Below are 24,344 nucleotides of genomic sequence, written 5' to 3'. Positions count from 1 at the left end.
GTCAGATATGCACTTCTGCAATTCTCTCGGACATCAGCTGTACTTCTCTACTTTACATACTAAGTATTTTGCTAAATTATACTACCCATTACTTTGAATTATTATAAAGTCCTAATTGAATGCGCAAACTGGTCGGAACCATTAGACTGTGAATTCACAGATGCAAACACTGTTCTTATAGGATCCTTTTGTTACGTGCGACGGTTATCTGACTGCAGACAGACAGTCACTCAGTTGTGTATGTTCATTGACAGTTAGGATTTGAAATATTGTCAGCCATGCATGATGCAAGTCCACGCCATGCTCATTGTAGTTGATGATGCTTGACTACACCGATTATTTGCTCGCATGAGGGAACTGTGCCAACACTGCCAAGAAGGAGGCGTGTATTGACCCTTTGAGGGCAGACGGTTTGAACACTCTGTTTTTACTTAATACTATAAATATGAGCGAGATCAATTCTGCACAGGATGAAAACCATTTTATTTCAGGTTTTGGCCTCTCAATTAACTTAGTGCAAATAACTCTATTAGGAGGCTATTTACTCATAGTAGTCGTTTGACCTTTACATAATAGGGTTTGAGGCAGTGAAAAGAAGCGTTCCTCGGGTACGTTATCAGGCATTGATTCATTAGAGGCTACATGACTGGAATCTGGATCTCCATTGTTGTGCTATTTGTGTGCCGGGTGTGATAACGGTCACCTCCCAGATCTGTTACTGGCTCCATTCAACAGTTTGAAAGGCCTGGGAGGGGTGCTGGATCTTCCTCTCCTCCACTCTCAGATCAGTCACCCCCAGCTTGCATTCCTCTGCTCTGTGTCCACCTGATAACGGTCTGTGTGTGTGGATCCCCTATCCGTCTGTCCCTCTGTCTGTCAGAAAGGCTAACCGGCACTGTCCCCACCACCCCTGAAAGGGGAGCTGATTGGGTTTATAGTTCCACACCTGTGCGGCAGTGGACTGTGGCCCGGGGTGCAGGGATGGAGTGATGCGTGCGTGGGGGGGGCAGGGTCAAAAGTGTAATGGACAATTGAATCTTGATTATATAGGCTACATGTATAGATAAATGAAGTTATTCAAAACAATGAATAACAAAAATGAATTGCCTATAACTTTAAATTAAAGTCTGCTTCATATTCAACTTACTTCTAAGATGTATTCTGAGTCATTGGCCTAATTATGTAGCAGAGTGTGACACGGCCAAATGTATTATTAGACTCTCCAGAAATAAGACAAGGACGTCTTTCCTCCTCAGCCCAGACAGAGTTCTTTTAGTCAACTGGTCGACAGCCAGCACTGTAATGTTCACTAAATTCATGTGCCAATGTCTCGCAAGAAGATGGTCATACCAGACTGAGGCTGTCACTCGCACTTCGAGCTGTTCTGTTGGTCACATGATTGACCAAAGCCGGGGGTCATGTGTGACAGCTATGGGGGGGAAGATTATGGGTCTGGAGGGCAGTGGGGTCAGGCAAGCCTCTCTCATGTGATGAGAGTCTGAGGCTCCAAAGAGAAGGCCTCTCAAGTGCGAGATCCTCCCCAGCCCAGTCCCCAGCCTGCTCAACCTCAACTGGAATCCATCTGGAATTCACTGTCTGGAAGACTGGAGGCTAAAGCCACGCAGGCGGCCTGCTGTTGTTGGACACAGCTCTGTTCCTCTGTCTCCTGCCAGCGGTGCCTGAACAGGAACATAGAGGGGGAGAACTAGTGTGCTGTATCCCTGCAGCCATTCAGAGGGAGCCAGAACACCACAAGAGTCTCCTTGAGGTTTCTTCATCCACTGCCGAAGCAGCACTTGTGGTTGTAATGTCATGTCGCAGCAATCCTCCTCCTGTCTCAGACTCAAAGACACACACTCTTCAGTTGCTGGTTTTTTTGTACCGTTTTATGAAACCCTGCACCAATAAAAGCCCAGTTGAATGGGCCTGGTACCTCACTATATCAAGTTACTCAGACTGGCACAATGTATACAAAGCCTGTTTTGTATTGTAATAATACCCCTCAGAGCCATTAAGACTGATTTGGGGGGGCTGGGCCTGAATGGGCCTGGTAATGGGGTGAAGGGAGTGCAGGGCTGACAAGACAAAAGCACCTCTTCCCCCTTCTCCTCCTCTCTCGTCCCCCCTCAGCCCCATCTCTCGCTCTACAGTAGCTGGCTCTGGCTGCCCCTGTGCCTAGGCCCTGTGTGTGTAATCACTCCAGAAGACTAAGGGCTGATGCTCTGATTAAGTACAGCTGGGGTTATAGCCAGACGATCTATGGGCTTGACTGGAATATATTGTGGTGCCAGAAGTGTCATTGAACTTGTGTGGAATGGTTGTTGTGTGGGTTGTTTGTGTGTGTCTCGGCTACCTTGCTCTGCTCCGTCCAGGCAGGAGTTGACCCCCGAGAGCTCTGCTCCGTCCAGGCAGGAGTTGACCCCCGAGAGCTCTGCTCCGTCCAGGCAGGAGTTGACCCCCGAGAGCTCTGCTCCATCCAGGCAGGAGTTGACCCCCGAGAGCTCTGCTCTGTGCCATGTTGATGTTATTTGTGAGGAGTGCCAGGTTTAAACCAAACACGTGGGTTTTATTCTACACATAATACACATCATTCGGGGTTCGCTAAACGTGCTGATAAATCCTCTGCACAGTAGTCTGACTAGTCTCTCCTCCCTCACATCCCTCCCCACCTCATCCCTGACTCATCCCTGACTCCCCACCAATGCTTAGGTCAATACCTCTGCAGCCATTCCATTTTCAGCACTGGGCCCATTTCAGGGTGTTTGAGGCGGGTAGGAATGAGATTTGACGGGTGTGAAAGTCCCCTCTCTCCTCCATAGGAGTGACCCAGGCCCCCTGCTGGTTCCTGGCTGCTAAAGCATCTGCTTTCTCCCGTTTCTACGCTCACGTTGCTCACTGACACTATGACGATGCGATCGTTAATGGTATCCAATGCTGGGTTGAATGACCTGCTATTCGATTTAAAGACATGTTTTTCAACATTTATGTAACATTTGAATTAACTAGATTTCCCACTCTACTAACAGCCCAATGTGGTGGTTTTTCTGTTTCTTCACCACCTCTCGTTGTTGAACCAAATTATCACTAATCAAACTTTCCTGAAGGACACAGACTCAATTCCTTCCATGCACCTGAACAGTATTTATTTACTGTGCTGGGTTTCTCGTGACTAACTGAGTCTGTTATTGAAAATGACATATCCATTTGATTTGCTAGGGATGAACAGATGGACCACACTGGCGGAGGAATTTCACACCAAATATGAATTTAGCACCTTGTTGTTTTTGCGTCTGCGACTGTCCTCAGTGTTCTCACACATCTCTTGCTCAGATGGCACCTTGGCAGTAGGATGATCCTTTTCTTTTAGGAGGCTGGAACATGGCAAGACTCCCTTTTCTGTCTGACTCTGAATCAGTCTGGTACCTAGGCTGAGGAAATCGGATCCGGTATCAGCTGGGGTTTCTCCCAATCCATTTTTCCTGAGTGACCGACTTGAGGAACACTCGATCCATGCTCTTTGGAATGGTCTTTCATCGTTCCTATACGTGATATTGCATCACCTCAGTGGATGAGCTCAGTTGAGGGTTAGAGTACGCCGCTGTTGCTCCCTCAGTCATTTCTACCTCGCTTTGTGCTTTTCCTCTTCAATTTCCTTCAGGCATAAATCGAGCTTTGCTCTCATGAGAAAATAATATATATGAATAAAGAGGGGTATTTGTGTAGAAAGGACAGTGTGCAGGAAGCAAGGCATGAAATGGAGAATGGCACTTCTTGTCATCGTTGGGGGGTAGAGGTCCGTCAGTAGAGATTGACATGCCAGGCACAGGAGGATTGTGAGAGGAAACGATCTGGGAGATTGAGGGTGTACACTGGTGTTCTGTTACGCATGGGATGGAGCTGGGTCGAGCACTGTCTGCGCGCGTGTGTGCTTGCGTGTGTGCTTGCGTCTGTCTGTCTGTCTGTCTGTCTGTGCGTGCGTGCGTGCGTGCGTGTGTGTGTGAGAGAGAGAGATGGGGCAGACGTTTGAGGAACTGTGAGACCAGAATCAGTAAATTATGTAGGCCTAGATCTGTTTAGGCGTTCACTTGCATCTTTGAAGCAGGATCATCAGATCAGGGTGTACTTTCCTTCTGTCTACTGGAGCGGAACTAAAGCTAAGGCCACCTCGCTCATATTTTGTTGGAAGACCAGGAAATGTTATTTTGCTCTTGGGACCATTGACCCTCATCTAGACAACGTCTCATTATGCGCACTATGCCTTTTACTCCAACTTTAATTGATGACGTTGCTGCCTGGAGTCGGGTCGTTATCAATCGGCGTAATGTAATCTTGCCTAAAAGAACCCTGTGTATCGTCATGTCCCCTTTCTGAGCTTAGCAGAAAATTACACATAATTAGTATCACCTTCGGTCTGAGTTGATCAGCCAATGTTACTGTTCGTTGTGTGTGAGGTCTTGGTCCTCTCAAAGGAGGAAGTGGTAGAAACGGGCTCATTAGCAGCGATTCAGGTGAACAATGGGTGGAAATGAGAGCGAGGTGCTCCGTGTTAGGAGCGTCTTGACTCGGCATGGTGTAATCAGCCCTGGATCGGATAGTTTAATGACAGAGCAGAGAGAAGTGGAGGGCCGGCTCCCAGACACCACCTGCTGCTGCTGCCTTGCAGACAGGAAAGAGAGAAAGCTTCTCCGGAATGTCTCTCTTTCTTTCCCTTTGTCAACCACCACTTTTGTCATGCCCTCCCTCCTTCCCTCTCCCCGCCTTAAGAAAACAGAGAGGGAATGATAGTGCCAAATGGGTGCATTTGCCACGTTGCCACATCGGGCTGACTCATCTCTCTGTTGTTCAAGCTGCCCTGAAGCTGAGCAGTCTAGTTGATGTATCAATCCCTTGTGTCTGGTTGTGGCTTTCTAACAGTCCCTGTCTCTGCGTGTTGGAGTCCTGCTCTTTGTCTTGTGAGAAAGCCTCTCCGCGGCAGCAGCAATCAAGCAATTTGGGTGCCTGAGGCGTCTGACAACCAGGTGCCTTAGCCTGAGAGTGACCTATCCGGTCTTAGCTCTCAGCCTTCATGCTTTGAAAGTGAGTAAATCAGTTTTTCTGTTTTTGTCAACACCTGTTTCTCTCTCCTCTGTTCTGTTCTTTCAGATCCAGAATGCTGAAACCAGAATGGATCCTCCAGGTCATCTGAGACGGTGTCAGTGTGTCCTCCCTGCTCTCCCTCCGCAGTGGTCCTCTCGTCCCCGAGCCTCGTCCCACGGGGAACCGTCTGCCTCCTCCTCTCCTGGCAGCAGCCCCCCTGTAACGGCATAGCGGTGGAAAAGCGACCCTGTAAATATGCCTGGATGGAGGTCTCAGTGCCGGCTCGTCCTGTTGAACTCCCTGACCTGCGGCCTGGAGATCTGCGTGGCAGCTGGGATCACATACGTGCCTCCCCTGCTTCTGGAGGCTGGGGTAGAGGAGCAGTACATGACCATGGTGCTAGGTAAGCCAGCTCTGGGGGGGTACATTCATTACACATGAAAGAGTCTTCATCTAGAGGGGTCCTGTCCTGAAGGGTGTGGAGGGACAGGGCTGTGACCCAACAGCCCGTTGGATACAGTGTTCTAAAGCAACCTGCTGTCTCTTTTGGGTGCTGGCCTGATGGTACAGTACCTCATTTACAAAAAACTAAAAAACATACACACTGTCCCCCTGATGGAACAGACTAATTTTAGATCCCCATAGTTGAGTTTCTAATCTGGTTCTGGACTGTGGCTTTGGATTTGTTTTACATTAACAACAGCAGAACAAATCTAAAGATGTGGAGCAGAGGCCTACTCTTCCTGATAGATACAAAGATGGGTTACTGTTGTTGTTATTAGACCTCATTGCTTGCAAATCAGTGACATGCTGTTGTGTTTGACCTAACCTTAATTCTATATTAGAAGTTCAGGTTTAAAAAAACAAACACCTTGTGTATATATAGCCACCGTGCAGCAGTGCATTTTTTGTGTAGGCGATGGGAATAGCTGTATTATCCTCTCACGCGCAAATGGCTATCACATGGTTTGCTTTAAAAGCATTTCTTCTCTCTCTCTCAGATGACCTTGTAGACCAAACGGATCGAGATTGCCACTCCGAAACGTGCATGTGGCAATTACAGCTCCAATAGAGAGATACAGTAATATTATGTGTGTTAACGTACACTCCACTATCCCTCTCTTTAAACAGCTGCATGCGAATGGGATAAAAATTGAATTTGTGTCATTCCCACACAGCCCGTAAACCTCATCTGGAAATGGCACAAAATAAATGCTTTACCCCCCCACCCCCACCCCCCCTTAGTTTCGTCTAATGGAACGGCAGAGTGTTTAGTAATGGAGATGGATATTGTGTCCTGGGGTCTTGAGGCTAATTTCCCCAGGAGTAGTGTCAGATTCTCAGATGCAGGCCATCTACTTGATGTAATGGCCACTTCTGGATTAATACTGCCAGTTGCCACTCTTTAATTGTTTAATCAACTCTTCTCTGTCTGTCAGGAGGAAGCAAGATTTCTGGATAGGGGCCCAGGGGCATGTCTTATGTTAGAAATTCACACTGTAGACTTTGTTCTGTATATGACTTGGAAAGCACATGGTGTTGTGTGTATACTGCATATGAGTTAGAGATAGGCTTGGGCGGTATACTGTACATACCGTATAACTGGGTATTTGGAAATAGCCACGGGATGGTTTTTCAATACCGTTTATAATAGGGCTGGGCGATATGGCCAAATATCATATCACGGTATAAAAAAATGACGGTATTTTATGTTTTTTCATAATAAAAGTTCTACATTTGCTTTCTGAGTAGTGCGTGACCCTAGGGTGGCAACACATACATTATAAGCGATTTTAATGGGTCTTTCTCCATTCTGATTGGAGCAAAGTGAAAACAGCATCGCTGTCATCAACATTGTTGCATGTGCTGCATTAACCATGCAAACTGAACGCAATTGTCTCGTAGTCGAGGAACAACAAATGCGCTCCTTGAGTGACAGGGGGCGGGAATAGGTACAGTGCATTCGGAAAGTATTCAGACCCCTGATTTCGTCCACATTTTATTACGTTACAGCCTTATTCTAAAATGTATTAAATAGTTTTTTCCACCGTATGTCTTTGGTCATTACTTCACAGGAGAGCCTTGAACTTAAATGTTTTTTTTTAATCAAAATGCATTTTTTTGGCAGAAATGCCTTCTGGAACATGTGAACTTTCATGTGCCTTAATAACAAACTTGTATGCCATCTGTAAATACGAATACAATTGTTAAATTACGAGCCTAGTTGGTTTAGCAACAGAAAAAATCAGAAACCTTCCCGCTAGCCATGATTGGCTGAGATAATGAGTGGGCTGGAGATGCTGAAAAATGAGTTCGGATTGGTCTGGCATATAGCACGCTTCTGTCTATTAGAGCTGGTCAGTATGTATTGGTAATCCTGTCTAACCCGTCTTTTAAAAAATATATATTGCGTTGTAGATCTGCTTAAGTGTTGCTCTCCACTTTCTGGAGGACCGAGTTTTGAAATCAGTGGAATTCGAGTATGATAGCAAAGGAGATGGAGAAAACACGTGTCTCTGGATTACATCTTCAAACTAAGGGCAACCATGGTATCCGTGACATGGAGAAGCGTCCATTCCATGTATACGGGTAAGATAGTCTAGCTAGCTACATTTTCAGATATTAAATGTTTCTAATTTTGACAGAAAGTAGTTTTCATTTCAAGTTAACGTGTACTGTTAGCTAGCTAGCTAACGTTAGTTGGCTTGCTTGCTAATGTTACGTGTATAATTGTGTTATTCGTATTTCAGAGCCATTTGCTTTGCTAGTTATAGCCTAATGTTAACTAGCTATTCATGCAGAATAGTAACGTCATGAGTTGGGATTATGATTAATTGTTTAGCTAGCTAGCTAGCTAGCTAGCTACATGTCTTAACAAAAGACTCCACTATGCAAGTATCCATTTCAATAGAATGTCACTGCAACTGTTGATAGACATAACTGGTAAATTCGCTCTGGCTGTCTACTTCGATTTCAGAGCGCTTTCGTCTGAGTGTGCCAGAGCGCAGAATAAGTGACGAATTTACGAACGCTCAACACCCTTTGAATATGGTCGGTGTCAGTAAACGTTGGCAGAAAAATAACAAATTGTTGCCAGCAGCACAGTTGCAGTCACCAACGCTCTGGATAACATAAAAACAGCCTAACCAGCTCTGCTAGGGCAAGGAAAATGGTCAGTGAGCTGTTCTCTCATTTGTGTCTGGAAGTAGCTAGCAAATTAGCCAGTTAGCTTGGGTGCTTGACTGCTGTTAGGGCAGAACACTCAGATCAACCCTTAAAGATATGGGTGGGGCTAAAGCTTAAGAGGGTGTGAACGATGCTGAATGGGTGTAGACAAAGAAGAGCTCTCAAGTAGGTACCAAAACATTCAAAGGCCATTTTCTCAAAAGTTAGGTTACAAGTTTATCAACTGTCAAAGCAGAATTACTTTCCCATTGTTCCTCAAATGCAGTGTATGATATACCATTTTGTAGCTTTGTGTCCCTGCTTTTATCCAATGTAAAAAAAAACACAGTTTCAAATTTTGCTACATAAGACTGAATCAAGGCAGTCAGTCACATTTACATAAGTATTCAGACTCTTTACGTGGCACTTTGAAGCATCCTTGGCAGCGATTACAGTCTTGACTCTTCTTGGGTATGACGCTACAAGCTTGGCACACCTGTGTTTGGGGAGTTTCTCCCATTCTTCTCTGCAGATCCTCTCAAACTCTGTCAGGTTGGATGGGGAGTGTGGTTGCACAGCTATTTTCAGGTCTCTCCAGAGATGTTCGATCGGGTTCAAGTCCGGGCTCTGGCTGGGCCACTCAAGGACATTCAGAGACTTGTCCCGAAGCCACTCCTGCGTTGTCTTGGCTGTGTGCTTAGGGTAATTGTCCTGTTGGAAGGTGAACCTTCACCCCAGTATGAGGTTCTGAGCGCTCTGGATTTGGTTTTCATCAAGGATCTCTCTGTACTTTGCTCCATTCATATTTCCCTCGATCCTGACTAGTCTCCCAGTCCCTGCCGCCGAAAAACATCCCCACAGCATGATGCTCCCATCACCATGCTTAACTGTAGGGATGGTGCCAGGTTTCCTCCAGACGCGACACTTAGTATTCAGGCCAAATAGTTCAATCTTGGTTTCATCAGACCAGAGAATCTTGTTTTCTCATGGTCTGAGAGTCCTTTAGGTGCCTTTTGGCAAACTCCAAGTGGGCTGTCATGCGCCTTTTACTGAGGAGTGGCATCCGTCTGGCCACTCTACCATAAAGGCCTGATTGGTGGAGTGCTGCAGAGATGGTTGTTCTTCTGGATGGTTCTCCCATCTCCACAGAGGAACTCTGGAGCTCTGTCAGAGTGTACATCGGGTTCTTGGTCACCTCCCTGACCAAGGCCCTTCTCCCCCTATTGCTCATTTTGGCCGGGCGGCCAGCTCTAGGAAAAGTCTTGGTGGTTCCAAACTTCTTCCATTTAAAAGTGATGGAGGCTACTGTGTTCTTGGGGACCTTCAATGTTGCAGACATTTTTTTGTACCCTTCCCCAGATCTGTGCCTCAACGCAATTCTGTCTCTGAGCTTTATGGAAAATTCCTTCCACCTCATGCCTTGGTTTTTGCTCTGACATGCACTATCAACTATGGGACATTGTATAGACAGGTGTGTGCCTTTCCAAATCATGTCCAATCAATTGAATTTACCACAGGTGGACTCCAATCAAGTTGTAGAAACATCTCAAAGATGATCAATGGAGACAGGATGCACCTGAGCTCAATTTCGAGTCTCATAGCAAAGGGTCTGAATACTTATGTAAATAAGGTATTTCTGTTATTTTTTCTATACATTTGGGGGAAGAAATGATAAAAACCTGTTTTTGCATTGTCATAATGGGGTATTGTGTTTAGATTGATGAGGGAAAAATATATATTTGATCGATTTTAGAATAAGGCTGTAACGTAACAAAATGTGGAAAAGGGGATACTTTCTGAATGCACTGTAGATGTAAAAAGCGGCATGGAAAGAGGGAGAGCAGAGAGAGATGACTCAAGTAGCGAAGTAAACTATAAAAATGGACGTTACACACAGTGCATCACATTTAACAAACCAAACATTCCAATACTGTTTTAGAAGGTAAAGTAAAAACGCAAACCGGTCCGCACATCAATACCGTTATATTGTAAAACACAGTATATCGCCCAACTCTACATTTTAATATTTGTGGCTACTTTTTAAGTAAATACCTGCAGTCAACTTGTGCAATACTTTAGGAGATTAAGCAGATTGCATTCTTCATTTCACCTGTCACATTATTTTATATTGTGTTTTGTTTATAAATAGCGCAACGGGAGAAAGTAGCCAGAAGTTGTATTGACAGGGTTTGCATTTTAAAATGAATGTAAACAATGTTTTTTTGCTTCAATAGAGTGATCAGGGACGTGTTAGTATATTTTTCGTTCACAGAAAATACATTAGTGTGACACATTTGGCAGAAAAAATTGCAACGCTAATTGGCTGGCAGCTTCAGAAGTAAATGAGCTGTCAATGAAATAGCAAGGGCTTTTTTGCAAAATCGATGCATGGCTATCATATTTCTAATGTTTATCATAAAAAGTGTTTTGCTTAAAGTTAATCTTGCATTTTACCAGGTGTCTGGCAACACTGAGAAAAGTACCGGAGAAAAGTAGCTATACATCAGTCAGAGCGCTGTCAGCTGATAGAATGCCAGTTCATGAATTCTCATCTCAGTGGAGAAGTGCAACTGAAGCATGAAATGAGTCTAATGCCGAGCAGAAATTACAATAACTAGCATTTTACATCTGCTTTTACAAAACCCAGCAAGATAATTCTTATGCGTTTTATCTTTTTTTTCCTGCGTGAAAAACGCAAAATTCTGCATGAACACAACCCCTAAATTGAATTTGCTAATTCGTTTAAGTAAGTGGCTGAATTAACAAGGTGACGGGGCATCATATTGTGAAAGCTTTCTGGATGAGTTATTTGTACAGCTTCCACTATCTTGAATTCCTTACGTTTTTCCTCCTCTCAGCCTGTCTGCTCCTCCCTCGTCTTCTCAGAGCAGGCAGGCCCATTGCGATTCCAGACAGACACAACTTGTAGCCTACACATGCAGCTCCAGAGCCAGTACTGTTCTTCCTTCAGACAAGAATGCGTCCAAACTTTGTTAATTTGCACAATGTCTCTCGCTCACATTCGCATGTAAATGTCCAAACTCACCAAAAATTACATTTGGTAGCTCCTACCTATATACAGTATGTATAACTTTATGAGCTGGATTGCCTGTCTTTGCAATTAGTTTATTTTTGTTTGCTCTCGTTAGCATACTTAGCTAGCAGCCTCCATTGAAATGTGTTATTACTTGTGCTCATTTTGGTAGCATTCTGTTAATAGACACCCAATTGGCTTTTTTTCAAAAAAATTTGCCGACCCCTTGTCTGCTAAGCCGGTAATACCGTATATCCAAGTATGAGAGAAGGACAATATGACGATAAGAAAATCTGGATAACGCCCAATCCTAGTTAGAGAGCACATCATGTTTGTAATGGGAATATTTAAGATGAATAAAGTGTATATTCAGTTAAGAGTGATGAATGCAACGTTCTGTTGAATGTTGTGGATTTTTCTCATATCAGTTGATAGTGTTTGATATCAGATAGGACCGAGGACACACTGATAATTTGTATTGGTGACAATCACTGTGTGACTCTGTAGCAGCTGACAAAGTCACTGCCTGGTATTGTATGTGGTGTGTGGTGAGGTAAGGATAGCTTATATTAAGCAGTGTAGGGTAGTGTGTGAGATAGAGTTCAAGCTGTACACGCTGGATAGCCAGGCAAATATGTGACTGAGGGTTGGACTGTAGTGATCCACTCTGTCCGTCCGTCTGTCCATCTGACGCACACAGTGTGCCCCTTCCTGTCTACTCTACATAACGTTGTCTTTTTTACCTCAAGAAATGCGAGACATTTTTTCCTGGGAACGACTAAATCCCGACTACATTTCTTTCATTTAATTGTGTAACAGTTTCAACAATATGTTGTTAGCAGATATCCATCAAGGTAGATTATCCCATACTTACAGTGCCTTGCGAAAGTATTCGGCCCCCTTGAACTTTTTGACCTTTTGCCCCATTTCAGGCTACAAACAATAAGATATAAAACTGTATTTTTTTGTGAAGAATCAACAACAAGTGGGACACAATCATGAAGTGGAACGAAATTTATTGGATATTTCAAACTTTTTTAACAAATAAAAAACTGAAAAATTGGGCGTGCAAAATTATTCAGCCCCCTTAAGTTAATACTTTGTAGCTCACCTTTTGCTGCGATTACAGCTGTAAGTCGCTTGGGGTATGTCTCTATCAGTTTTGCACATCGAGAGACTGACATTTTTGCCCATTCCTCCTTGCAAAACAGCTCGAGCTCAGTGAGGTTGGATGGAGAGCGTTTGTGAACAGCAGTTTTCAGTTTTTTCCACAGATTCTCGATTGGATTCAGGTCTGGACTTTGACTTGGCCATTCTAACACCTGGATATGTTTATTTGTGAACCATTCCATTGTAGATTTTGCTTTATGTTTTGGATCATTGTCTTGTTGGAAGACAAATCTCCGTCCCAGTCTCAGGTCTTTTGCAGACTCCATCAGGTTTTCTTCCAGAATGGTCCTGTATTTGGCTCCATCCATCTTCCCATCAATTTTAACCATCTTCCCTGCCCCTGCTGAAGAAAAGCAGGCCCAAACCATGAGGCTGCCACCACCATGTTTGACAGTGGGGATGGTGTGTTCAGGGTGATGAGCTGTGTTGCTTTTACGCCAAACATAACGTTTTGCATTGTTGCCAAAAAGTTCGATTTTGGTTTCATCTGACCAGAGCACCTTCTTCCACATGTTTGGTGTGTCTCCCAGGTGGCTAGTGGCAAACTTTAAACAACACTTTTTATGGATATCTTTAAGAAATGGCTTTCTTCTTGCCACTCTTCCATAAAGGCCAGATTTGTGCAGTATACGACTGATTGTTGTCCTATGGACAGAGTCTCCCACCTCAGCTGTAGATCTCTGCAGTTCATCCAGAGTGATCATGGGCCTCTTGGCTGCATCTCTGATCAGTCTTCTCCTTGTATGAGCTGAAAGTTTAGAGGGACGGCGGGTCTTCGTAGATTTGCAGTGGTCTGATACTCCTTCCATTTCAATATTATCGCTTGCACAGTGCTCCTTGGGATGTTTAAAGCTTGGGAAATCTTTTTGTATCCAAATCCGGCTTTAAACTTCTCCACAACAGTATCTCGGACCTGCCTGGTGTGTTCCTTGTTCTTCATGATGCTCTCTGCGCTTTAAACGGACCTCTGAGACTATCACAGAGCAGGTGCATTTATACGGAGATTTGATTACACACAGGTGGATTCTATTTATCATCATTAGTCATTTAGGTCAACATTGGATCATTCAGAGATCCTCACTGAACTTCTGGAGAGAGTTTGCTGCACTGAAAGTAAAGGGGCTGAATAATTTTGCACGGCCAATTTTTCAGTTTTTTATTTGTTAAAAAAGTTTGAAATATCCAATCAATTTCGTTCCACTTCATAATTGTGTCCCACTTGTTGTTGATTCTTCACAAAAAATTACAGTTTTATATCTTTATGTTTGAAGCCTGAAATGTGGCAAAAGGTCGAAAAGTTCAAGGGGGCCGAATAATTTCGCAAGGCACTGTATACCATGGAACTGTTGAACACTCGTTTCTGATTGGCATTCTAGAGCATGCATTATTTAAGTAATAATGCCAGAGAAGCCGGTGTTTGAAATATATATTGGCACGGATGTTGTTGGCAAACCATGCCAATATATCCTCTAAACAGCAGCTTCAAGGGCATTATCACTTTTATATAAGGGGTTACCAACATGTTCAAAAAATGATTTACATATTCTCATTAAAAACATTATTTGGATTATTTTATTCATACTATTTCATCCTTCCACAAGATATAGTCCTGACGCAAATCTGGGGTTGCTACCCAAGCCGGCTGGTTCTTCGTTCTATCGGTTCGGTTGCCAGAGACGCGACTCGGTTGTTCAGTCTTTTTGTTCTGTATTTATGGACGTGACCCAGTCGTTCGTTTTAAATGTTCCGTTGCCATACTGGCTGGCAACGTTCTTATCCCTTGCTTGCTAGCTAGCCAACTACAGCTAACTCACAGTCACGTCAAACAGTGGAGCCAGAATAACAACAAAGTAGCTGCATTTGCATTTCTTTAAGCTGTTTTCTAGTGCTATTTATTTGGATACATTCATAACAATGAGCTAATGAGGCACGATTTCGCCTGCCATAGAAAATGTGCTCTCTCGTCAGGACACTGTTGTTCAGAGGAGCTAGCCAACAGCACAGCTAACACAATCACTTCAAACTGAAGCTGGAAAGACTGGAAACTAGCTGCACTTCGTTTCTTTTTACCTGTTTTCTATTGATAGTTCTTTGTATATATCCATAAAAATAATGCTAATTCACGATTTCGACAGGCTAAAAAAAGCTGCCTCCCGATACGTTAATTTCCATGCGACAGCTGGAGATCGTATTTGAATATTGAAACAATGTTTCAAATATCGGAGAGACAGACAGCAAGGTTTATACAAATCTCCCCTGTTGAAAACTAAATGTTAGTCTAAAAGAAATGTGAGATAATGTCTAGATGCTTTTTATTAAAGTGGAGATTAAGTTTGTAAATTGCTTGGCTGGGCTGATGAGACAGTCAGATGGAACAGAGTAAATCGGCATTTTAACTCATAGATTTAGCTGGTGGTAACTTGTGGAATAGACACCGTCTGGATTGCAGTTTTAACCAATCAGCATTCAGGATTAGACCCACCCGTTGTATAATTCCCTATAACGCACCATATAGTTTAATCTTACATGTTCTATGTTTGAGCTGCTTTTGAAATAAAAAAAGTAAAATTGAAAACATTATTGGCATTATTTCATTTCATTTTCACAATAGCAAGCTAGGACTGATGGTTTGGTTAGCTAAACAAGCAAGTCTGATTGTTTGGTTACCAAGGCAGCTACTGTACAGTTGAAGTCAGAAGTTTACATACTCTTAGGTTGGAGTCATTGAAACTTGTTTTTCAACCACTCCACAAATTTCTTGTTAACAAACTATAGTTTTGGCAAGTCGGTTAGGCCATCTACTTTGTGCATGACACAAGTAATTTTCCCAACAAGTGTTTACAGACAGATTATTTCACTTATAATTCACTGTATCACAATTCCAGTGGGTTAGAAGTTTACATACACTAAGTTGACTGTGCCTTTAAACAGCTTGGAAAATTCCCCAAAATTATGTCATGGCTTTAGAAGCTTCTGATAGGCTAATTAACATAATTTGAGTCAATTGGAGGTGTACCTGTGGATGTATTTCAAGGCCTACCTTCAAACTCAGTGCCTCTTTGCTCGACATCATGGGAAAATCAAAAGAAATCAGCTAAGACCTCAGGAAAATAATTGTAGACCTCCACAAGTCTGGTTCATCCTTGGGAACAATTTCCAAACGCCTGAAGGTACAACGTTCATCTGTACAAACAATAGTACGCAAGTATAAACACCATGGGACCATGCAGCCGTCATACCGCTCAGAAAGGAGACACGTTCTGTCTCCTAGAGATGAACGTACTTTGGTGCGAAAAGTGCAAATCAATCCCAGAACAACAGTAAAGGACCTTGTGAAGATGCTGGAGGAAACAGGTACAAAAGTATCTATATCCACAGTAAAACGAGTCCTACTGCTCTAAAACGACCATAAAAAAGCAAGACTCTGGTTTGCAACTGCACATGGGGACAAAAATGTAACTTTTTGGAGAAATGTCCTCTGGTCCGATGAAACAAAAATAGAACTGCTTGGCCATAATGACCATCGTTATGTTTGAAGGAAAAAGGTGGAGGCTTGCAGGCCAAAGAACACTATCCCAACCGTGAAGCACGGGGGTGGCAGCATCATGTTGTGGGGGTGCTTTGCTGCAGGAGGGACTGGTGCACTTCACAAAATAGATGGCATCATGAGGAAGTAAAATTATGTGGATATATTGTAGCAACATCTCAAGACATCAGTCAGGAAGTTAAAGCTTGGTTGCAAATGGGTCTTCCAAATGGTCAATGACCCCAAGCATACTTCCAAATTTGTGGCAAAATGACTTAAGGACAACAAAGTCAAGGTATTGGAGTGGCCATCACAAAGCCCTGACCTCAATCCTATAGAAAATGTGTGGGCATAACTGAAAAAGTGTGTGCGAGCAAGGAGGCCTACAAACCTGACTCAGTTACACCAGCTCTGTCAGGAGGAATGGGCCAAAATTCACCCAACTTACTGTGGGAAGCTTGTGGAAGGCTACCCGAAACGTTTGACCCAAGTTAAACAATTTAAAGGCAATGCTACCAAATACTAATTGAGTGTATGTAAACGCCTGACCCACTGGGAATGTGATGAAAGAAATACAAGCTGAAATAAATAATTCTCTCTACTATTATTCTGACATTTCACATTCTTAAAATAAAGTGGTGTTCCTAACTGATCTAAGACAAGGAATTTTTACTTTGATTAAATGTCAGGAATTGTGAAAACTGAGTTTAAATGTATTTGGCTAAGGTGTATGTAAGCTTCTGACTTCAAATGTAGCTATCTAGTAAACTTGCTAGCTACTTCAATGGAAGTTGAGCACATTCCTTCTTGCAAATGAACACATTTCTAGCATCAAATGTGTTCAATTATAGCCATGATATAAAAGGGATAATCAACTCTGGAAAATAATGCAACTCCATGGAAGGTTAGTTCCACTCGGCTAGCACGTCATGGAACACACCTTCCACGTCGTTCATTATTTTCCATAGATCGTTGATTATCCCTTACATAAAAGGTCATTGTCTGGGAATGGAAAAATGGAATGTACCTATTCATACAGTACTCCAGAATGACACTCATGGCGTCCCTCATGTGGATCCAATTAATGTTATATTTTTCTTCTCTATGGAATTTTAAACCATGTTTTCAAAACAAGCATCCCATGCATGCTCCCATTGTGAAACCAGAGACATACATCTGGCCATTGTGGGGAATGTAAGTTGAATGTAAGTTGTGTTGCTCCACAAGCATCCTTTGTCATGGGGTGTTTTAATTAGCCCAAGCCATCAGTGGGGAGGAGAGGGAGGCTTATGGTGGGTTAGCTTGGGGCACAGAACCATCTGTAGGCAGCCTTCACTAGCACTCAGAGAGATGGATGGAGCAGTGATGGGGCCAGTGGGCCACAGACCCCTGGAGATCCTGCCTCCAAGCCCTATCAGCATGGGGAAGATAGTAAGCTGGAAGATACCAGACAGCATTAGATGCAGCCAGGACATTTGTGGATTAGAGTTTACAGGGAAATACTGTGGAAAAACTCAAATCCAATAACTATTATGTTGGCTTATAACTCACACAATTGTTCTTGAAGGGAATTTCAATCAGCGTTTACCGACTGAACTATTTTATGTGTTTATGACTATTGCTTTGATACTGATAACTAAACTAACTGGTTTTACACACCAACCTAGAAACCCTTTGACTTTGTAACTGACAACCAATGAATCAACATCACTGATGCCCTCCTATCTCTCTCTCTCTCTCTCTCTCTCTCTCTCTCTCTCTTTCTCTGTCTCCTCCCCCAGGTATTGGCCCAGTGTTAGGTCTCATCTTCATCCCTGTGATTGGCTCAGCCAGTGACCACTGCAACAGCAGCTATGGCCGTCGTCGCCCCTTCATCTGGCTGCTGTCCCTGGGTGTCCTCCTAGCCCTCCTCATCATCCCCCATGCCGACCTGCTGGCTGCCTACTTCACCTGGGGCGGACGCACCCTAGAAGTGGCCTTCCTCATCCTCGGGGTGGGCCTGCTCGACTTCTGTGGCCAGGTGTGCTTCACGCCGCTAGAGGCGCTCCTCTCGGACCTGTACCGCGACGAGGAGGACTGCAACCAGGCCTTCGCCATGTTCTCCTTTATGGTCAGCCTCGGAGGCTGCGTGGGCTACCTGCTGCCTGCGCTGGACTGGAGCCGGGGCCTGCTGTCCGTCTACCTGGGTGGCCAGGCAGAGTGCCTCTTCTTCATGCTCATCCTCATCTTTGTGACCAGCGTGCTGATCACCATGAAGGTGTCGGAGGAGCCGCCGTGTGCTGGTGTCGCGGCCCTGGAGCCAGCTCCTCTCCTGGAGGCCGGCCGCTGCAGCATGCCACGCTCCTGCTGCTACCTGCTCAAATGCAAGCTGCGGCTGCTCAAGTCAGGCCCGCTGCTGTGCCTGCTGAGGACGTTCTGGTCCATGACGCCAGCCATCTACCACAGCTACTGCCACGTGCCCTGGGTAATGAGGCAGCTGTGCGTGGCCCAGCTTTGCAGCTGGATGGCTGTCATGTCCTTTATGCTCTTCTACACAGACTTTGTGGGGGAGGGGCTGTACGAGGGCGTGCCCAGTGCCGCTCCCGGGACCGCCTCCAGGCAGCGCTACGACGACGGTGAGTTGGCTTTCTTCTCTATGGATATACTGTGTGATCTATCACTTACTTTGGCGGAATGCCTCTTTCATCTCTCATGTAGACACTATTTGATATTATCACATACATACTTTGGCTGGGCAAGCTCTGCTTCATTATATCCTTGATCTTTGATGTATTCACAATCAGAGAACCCAAAGTTCTCAAACGGCCACGTCCAATAGAGTGATTTTGTATAGAGAAAGTTAGAATCCTCCCCCAACCTACTAGTGAGGCCTCAAAGTGCAGACAGCCCCAGTCCAGTTCACCCTGCCACTCCTGTCCTCAGTCCGCACCTTCACCACCTGGCCACTCAGCTGCTTTGCCGGCTTGGACAGCTCCCTCCGCCACAGCTGGGCCGGATGCGTGCACATTCCAATGGCACAGGTGGGAGGTAGTCGGGCAGAGGAGCAAGCTTCGGTGTTGCCATAATATTACCTAGAGTTTCCAGTCACTGTACCTTTCTCCCTGGTAATAAAGTGTGCATTAAGAGTCTGGTTCCTAATCCCCTATAATATTGCATAGCTTTATTGGATGAGGAGATGATGATCAGTGTAAAAGAAGACCTTCAAACTTCAAACTGCGTTGAATCTGACTGACATAATACCCCAGACTCGCAGCAGAAAAACAGAGATGAGAGAGACAAAGTGAGAGAAAAACTAATGGTGAGAGGGACAAAAAGAAAGAAACCTTCTCCCACACTGAGAAGTTTCCCAGGTCTGTTCTCTGTGTGTAGTGGAGCTCTGCAAGGCTTCCTGCTTCTCCCCCACCCCCAACCCTCCCTCCCACCCACCCCCATCCCTCCCTCCCATGCCTGCAGGACAAGGAGGAATGTCACACTCACAGTGCATTAATGTCAAACAATCAGTGTACAAAGAGCATGTTCATTCAGGTACAGGGCAGAGGCCAAGCACAAAAGTCTGAAGCCTGACATATTTATTTAAGTTATTTGAATTGTATTTATTGTATTTAAACTTTATTTAACTAGGCAAGTCAGATAAGAACAAATTCTTATTTACAATGACGGCCTACCCTGCGGGGGCGGGGGCTGGGATTAAAAATATAAATAAATTAAATACAAATATAGGACAAAACACACATCACGACAAGAGAGACACCACACACTACATAAAGAGAGATCTAAGACGACAACATAGCATGGCAGCAACACATGACAACACAGCATGGTAGCAACACAACATGACAACAATATGGTAGCAACACAACGTGGCAGCAGCACAACATGGTAGCAGCACAAAACAGGCTACAAACATAATTGGGCACAGGCAACAGCACAAAGGGCAAGAAGGTAGAGACAACAGTACATCACGCAAAGCAGCCATAACACAGTATTTACTACAACACCCCATAATTGAGATTACCTTTTTCACCACAATGTGGTTTATCCTCAGTGCAAATTTGATTGTATACCCTGAACTTCCAATGCTGGTTAAAGCTAGTCCACTATCTCATGCAGTGTTTGTAATGTGGTCTTGGTCCTTTGCTTTCAAACAGCTAGTCGATCCACATCCTTTTCCCATGTAATATTAGCTGCCATGTTGCTGAACTTGTGTCCTATGCACTTAGGGGGGCATTCAAACCTGAGTTATGTGTGCATAAATGAAACTTAATTCCCTTTTTATGCACTTTTCTCTCTACGCATATTATTTTCTGTGAACAATTGTTTTTTATTGGGTCAAAAGGGCAATCCAACCATAAAACTACAATGACACTTTTCCCCCAATTTTTTTATATAAATATATTGTTTTACTTACATACCCTCCCACCCATTCCAAACATACCCCTTTTTTTAATCAAATTAAAATAAACAACACGCACTACACTAGAATATACACAGCAAAGTCAATTTGCTAATACAACGCCATCAAGTAAGCATTTTACATCACATCCAACAGTTTAGAGATTTCTGAGGCGGCTACTTTGCATGTTTCCAGAGTGCTAGGTCTGGCTTTATTCATACAAGCAGTGGATAACTCCAACATAATTACGTCCTGAAAGTATGCTAGCCATTTCCTTATATTAAGGTCATGTGGTGACAACTAGCGCTGAACAACACGTTTTTTGGCAGCAGTCAACCCAGCCAGCCAAACTTTTAGCTGTTTCTCATTCAGCTGCATACCTGTGTCATCGTTAAGCAACAGCGTAATTGGTTCAAGGGGTACAGTTTTATCAATCATGTCAGAGAGAATATACAACACCTTCCTCAAACTCATAAACCTCAGGACAATTCCATATCATATGTTTGTATGTGCCAAGTGTATTGAGGTTACATAGGTCACAGGATGGGTCTGTTTTGCATAAAATCTTACAAGTGGTGTCCAGTACGATCTATGACAAAGTTTAAAATGAATGAATTGATGGTTCGGGTTCTTTGATGAGTGAAATATATTCTCCCAGACATTCTCCCAATCAATAGCCTCATCATCGACAGCCGAATTATCTACCCATGCTTTAACCATTGAGAGATCTTTCTGCTTTAATCGTTGTAAGATGAGAAGAAATAGCAGACACAAAACCTCTGGACTGGAACACTCTGTCACCGGGTGCCTTCCCACACTTGTACCCCATGGAACCCCACAGGCACAAAGCTCTGACTGTAGTCTTAAGAATATAGAAAGAATGACGACCCTTGCAAATCAAAACGAAGACGAAGTTCCTGGAAACTAAGAAGACCCTTTGAGTTGCCTAGTTAAATAAAGGTTAAATAAATCAAATAAATCCAAATATATCCCCTAGATTGTTGACCCCTTTTGCAGACCAGGCTCTAGACTCTAACGGTTTATTACAGGAAGTGATAGCCTTGTTATGCCATAGAGGGGTATGGAGATGTCATTTCCAGTTAACACCTACACACTTCTCAACCTTCCTAAAATTCTCTATTGTGTTAGAAATGATAGGACCAAAATACAGCATGCATTTCCTATTAGATATACCAGACAATAACACATCCTGCAATCTAGTAGGTGAAACAAGTTCTTCCTCAATAGTTCTCCAAGAGACTGATGTAGACTGATCAAGATTGGTGGTAAATACAAACATTTGGTAATGCAAGTCCACCATTACACTTCTGTCGTTGTAACACCTCAAACCTAATCTTCGGATGTTTGCCATTCCAAAGGTATGTACGTATATGTTTATCAATCATTACCCAATAGCCTACTGGTGGAGGCAGTGGGATCATCATGCTCAGGAAACTAATACGTGGCAAAACATTCATCTTTATGGAAGCGATCCTAGTTTGTAAAGAAGCAGGCAACTTCTCCCAAACTGTTTAAATCTCGTTCAACCTCCTTGTAAATTTTCTCATAATTACACTTCACCAGACCATGCAGAGATGTCTCTATTCATATTCTGACTATTAATTTAAACATGGGCAAACGCCAGTATCAGCCAGTGGCGGTCAGTGCCGTTTATGATTTGGCAGGACAATTTATTTTTTTCATGAGCATGGCCTTATTTCTATTATTGTCATTCATATTCCATTCACCCAGTTTAATGTAACATCAATAGGTTTAGGCTACTACATGATACTCAAATGTTCCCTTTACCCATCATGAGGTTGCTACAACCTAGCCTTTAAATTAAAGTTTACAACATAGGTGCACACAGATCGAGAGAAGTGACACATTCAATACCGCCTTGCACACTCTTGCCTGCATCTAGCTGATATAGGGTGTAATCATTAGTTCAACAGTTGCAAACAAGAGTTTCTATTGGACAAAGTCAGGTATTTTTATCCCCGTTTCATTTGCTTCCGTTCAAGAAATGTTTTTCCACAGAATCGGCGGAATGAATACCCCCTGATCACGCGTAAACACAGTTTGCTTTCATAGCAGCCACATTGTATTCCTTCTCACATCTATGCGCTCACCTCCTCTCACCTTTCCCCTTCACTTGTGGACTTCAATGTACAACACATCAGCTGTATGTGACCAGGCGAAAAAACCTTTCTAAGCCAAACCGCTACACACAGCCTACATCGTTGTCACCATATTAGCCATAGTAACGTCCTAGTCAATGTAGCTAATACAATCATGCAGTAACATTAGTGTATAGTCAGTAAGCAATTTAGCAGTTCACCAGCAGGCCCTGGTTGAAATAAATTTATAAAACCAAAGGTTCCCTTGACTTGGAAGAGTTCCAGTGTTGTGTTGGATAGTCATAACCTGTTCAACTTTTGTCTTTCTCTCTCTTTGAGTCAACTACTCACTACATTTTAGCTGTAGCTAATGCTTTCAGTAATATATTAATTCTCTGACAACATGACAGTTCATGCTCCAAGAGTTCTGATAGGTTGGAGGACGTCCTCCGGAAGTTGTCATAATTACTGTGTAAGTCTATGGAAGGGGGTGAGGACCAAGAGCCTCCTAGGTTTTGTATTGAAGTCAATGTACCAAGAGGAGGACTGAAGCTAGCTGTCCTCCGGCTACACCATGGTGCTACCTTACAGTGTGCTGTTGAGGCTACTTTGTAGACCTTCATTGCAAAGCAGTGTGTTTTAATAAATGATTTGGTAACGTGAATATATTTAGTATAGTTGTATCTAAAAAGTATATTTTTAAATGTTTTAAACATTTTATTTTTATGAAATTCATTGAGAAGGATGGTCCTCCCCTTCCTCCTCTGAAGAGCCTCCACCAGTGTCAGCTATTGATAAGACCTAGGTAAATTAGTAATCTGTTTGGAGAAAGGGATTGTAAATACATTTAGCGATTGTTTTAGATAATTTTTCCTTATGATCCCTGAGAACGAATGTGAAACCAGTCATATGGAAGCAAACTGAAAATCAAATCAACAGGTCATGTATTACAGCCTCTATTCCACAGTGAAGTAAGCTATAAATAGCTGTGCCGTTGTTCAGAATTTTAATTGTATGCCCTCATAATTTGCCGGGATGAAATTTGGAGACCCAAGCAGTGCCGAACCTGCCGAGTTGATTTATGTGCTTTAGAATGTTTAATTATATGCCTGGGCTTTTCTCAGTTTTATCTTACAATTTGTATCATGTTAAATATTAACCACTATCGGGAGTCACCGTCAGTAACCACATTTCATCCACAGCTTTTATGCGAGTAAAGTCATACAGTAAAAAAAAAAATACAGACAGCTGTGATGGAAACAGGAAGTCTCGGTAAAATGTTATAGATGCCAATTTGTTCATTCAACATTATTAGGCTACAGATTAAATAAATTATGATAAATTTCACAGAGTGGTGAAAGGGCACAGTGATGAGCTTGATGCTGCTTTCCAATAAATATCTAGGGTCTTATTCTGGTGACATGATGATCAATGATTGACTGCCGTTTGACAAATAAAAATATCCATAATAATATCCATAATAATCTCATCATGTAGACTAGCGTACCCACACAGACTACCTGCACTGTATCTGTGAGCTGTTGGCTAGAGAGCAAGTGCCAAGACCAGAGTAGGCACATTTGTTATTTAAAGAAACATTTTTATGTAACAAGTTTAAAATGCTTTGAACTTTCGATTTTTATTCGGAACATGAAAACTTGCGTGAAAATTTACATTTTGTGTGCACTACCTCATCACGCACTTATTTTTATCCGCAACAAGTTCGTTTGGTGGAAACACACCACTGGCAGGAAAATGTGCATATTTTCTTTATGCAGATAGTTTTATATCCACATAAAAATCTGTTGCCAATTGGATGGAAACCTAGCTCAATTTGTATCCTACATTTTGGATCATTCC

The 24,344-nt window shown here is 43.2% G+C and overlaps 1 protein-coding gene across 1 annotated transcript in view; it reads left to right on the top strand.

The window, feature by feature from the left end:
• The window catches only part of LOC106573195 (solute carrier family 45 member 3), a 61,778-nt gene that overhangs the window by 27,467 nt on the left and 9,967 nt on the right, over positions 1-24,344 (top strand). The window contains exons 2-3 of the mRNA XM_014147980.3: positions 5,143-5,479; positions 17,753-18,586. Of these exons, the coding sequence (XP_014003455.1) occupies positions 5,332-5,479; positions 17,753-18,586 (982 nt within the window). The 5' untranslated portion in view covers positions 5,143-5,331. The remainder of the gene's footprint in view (positions 1-5,142; positions 5,480-17,752; positions 18,587-24,344) is intronic.

This window comes from Salmo salar, chromosome 16 (genome assembly GCF_965601325.2).
Source record: "Salmo salar chromosome 16, fSalSal1, whole genome shotgun sequence".
Taxonomy (NCBI): Eukaryota; Metazoa; Chordata; class Actinopteri; order Salmoniformes; family Salmonidae; genus Salmo; species Salmo salar.
This window is presented reverse-complemented; position numbering and strand designations above follow the sequence as displayed.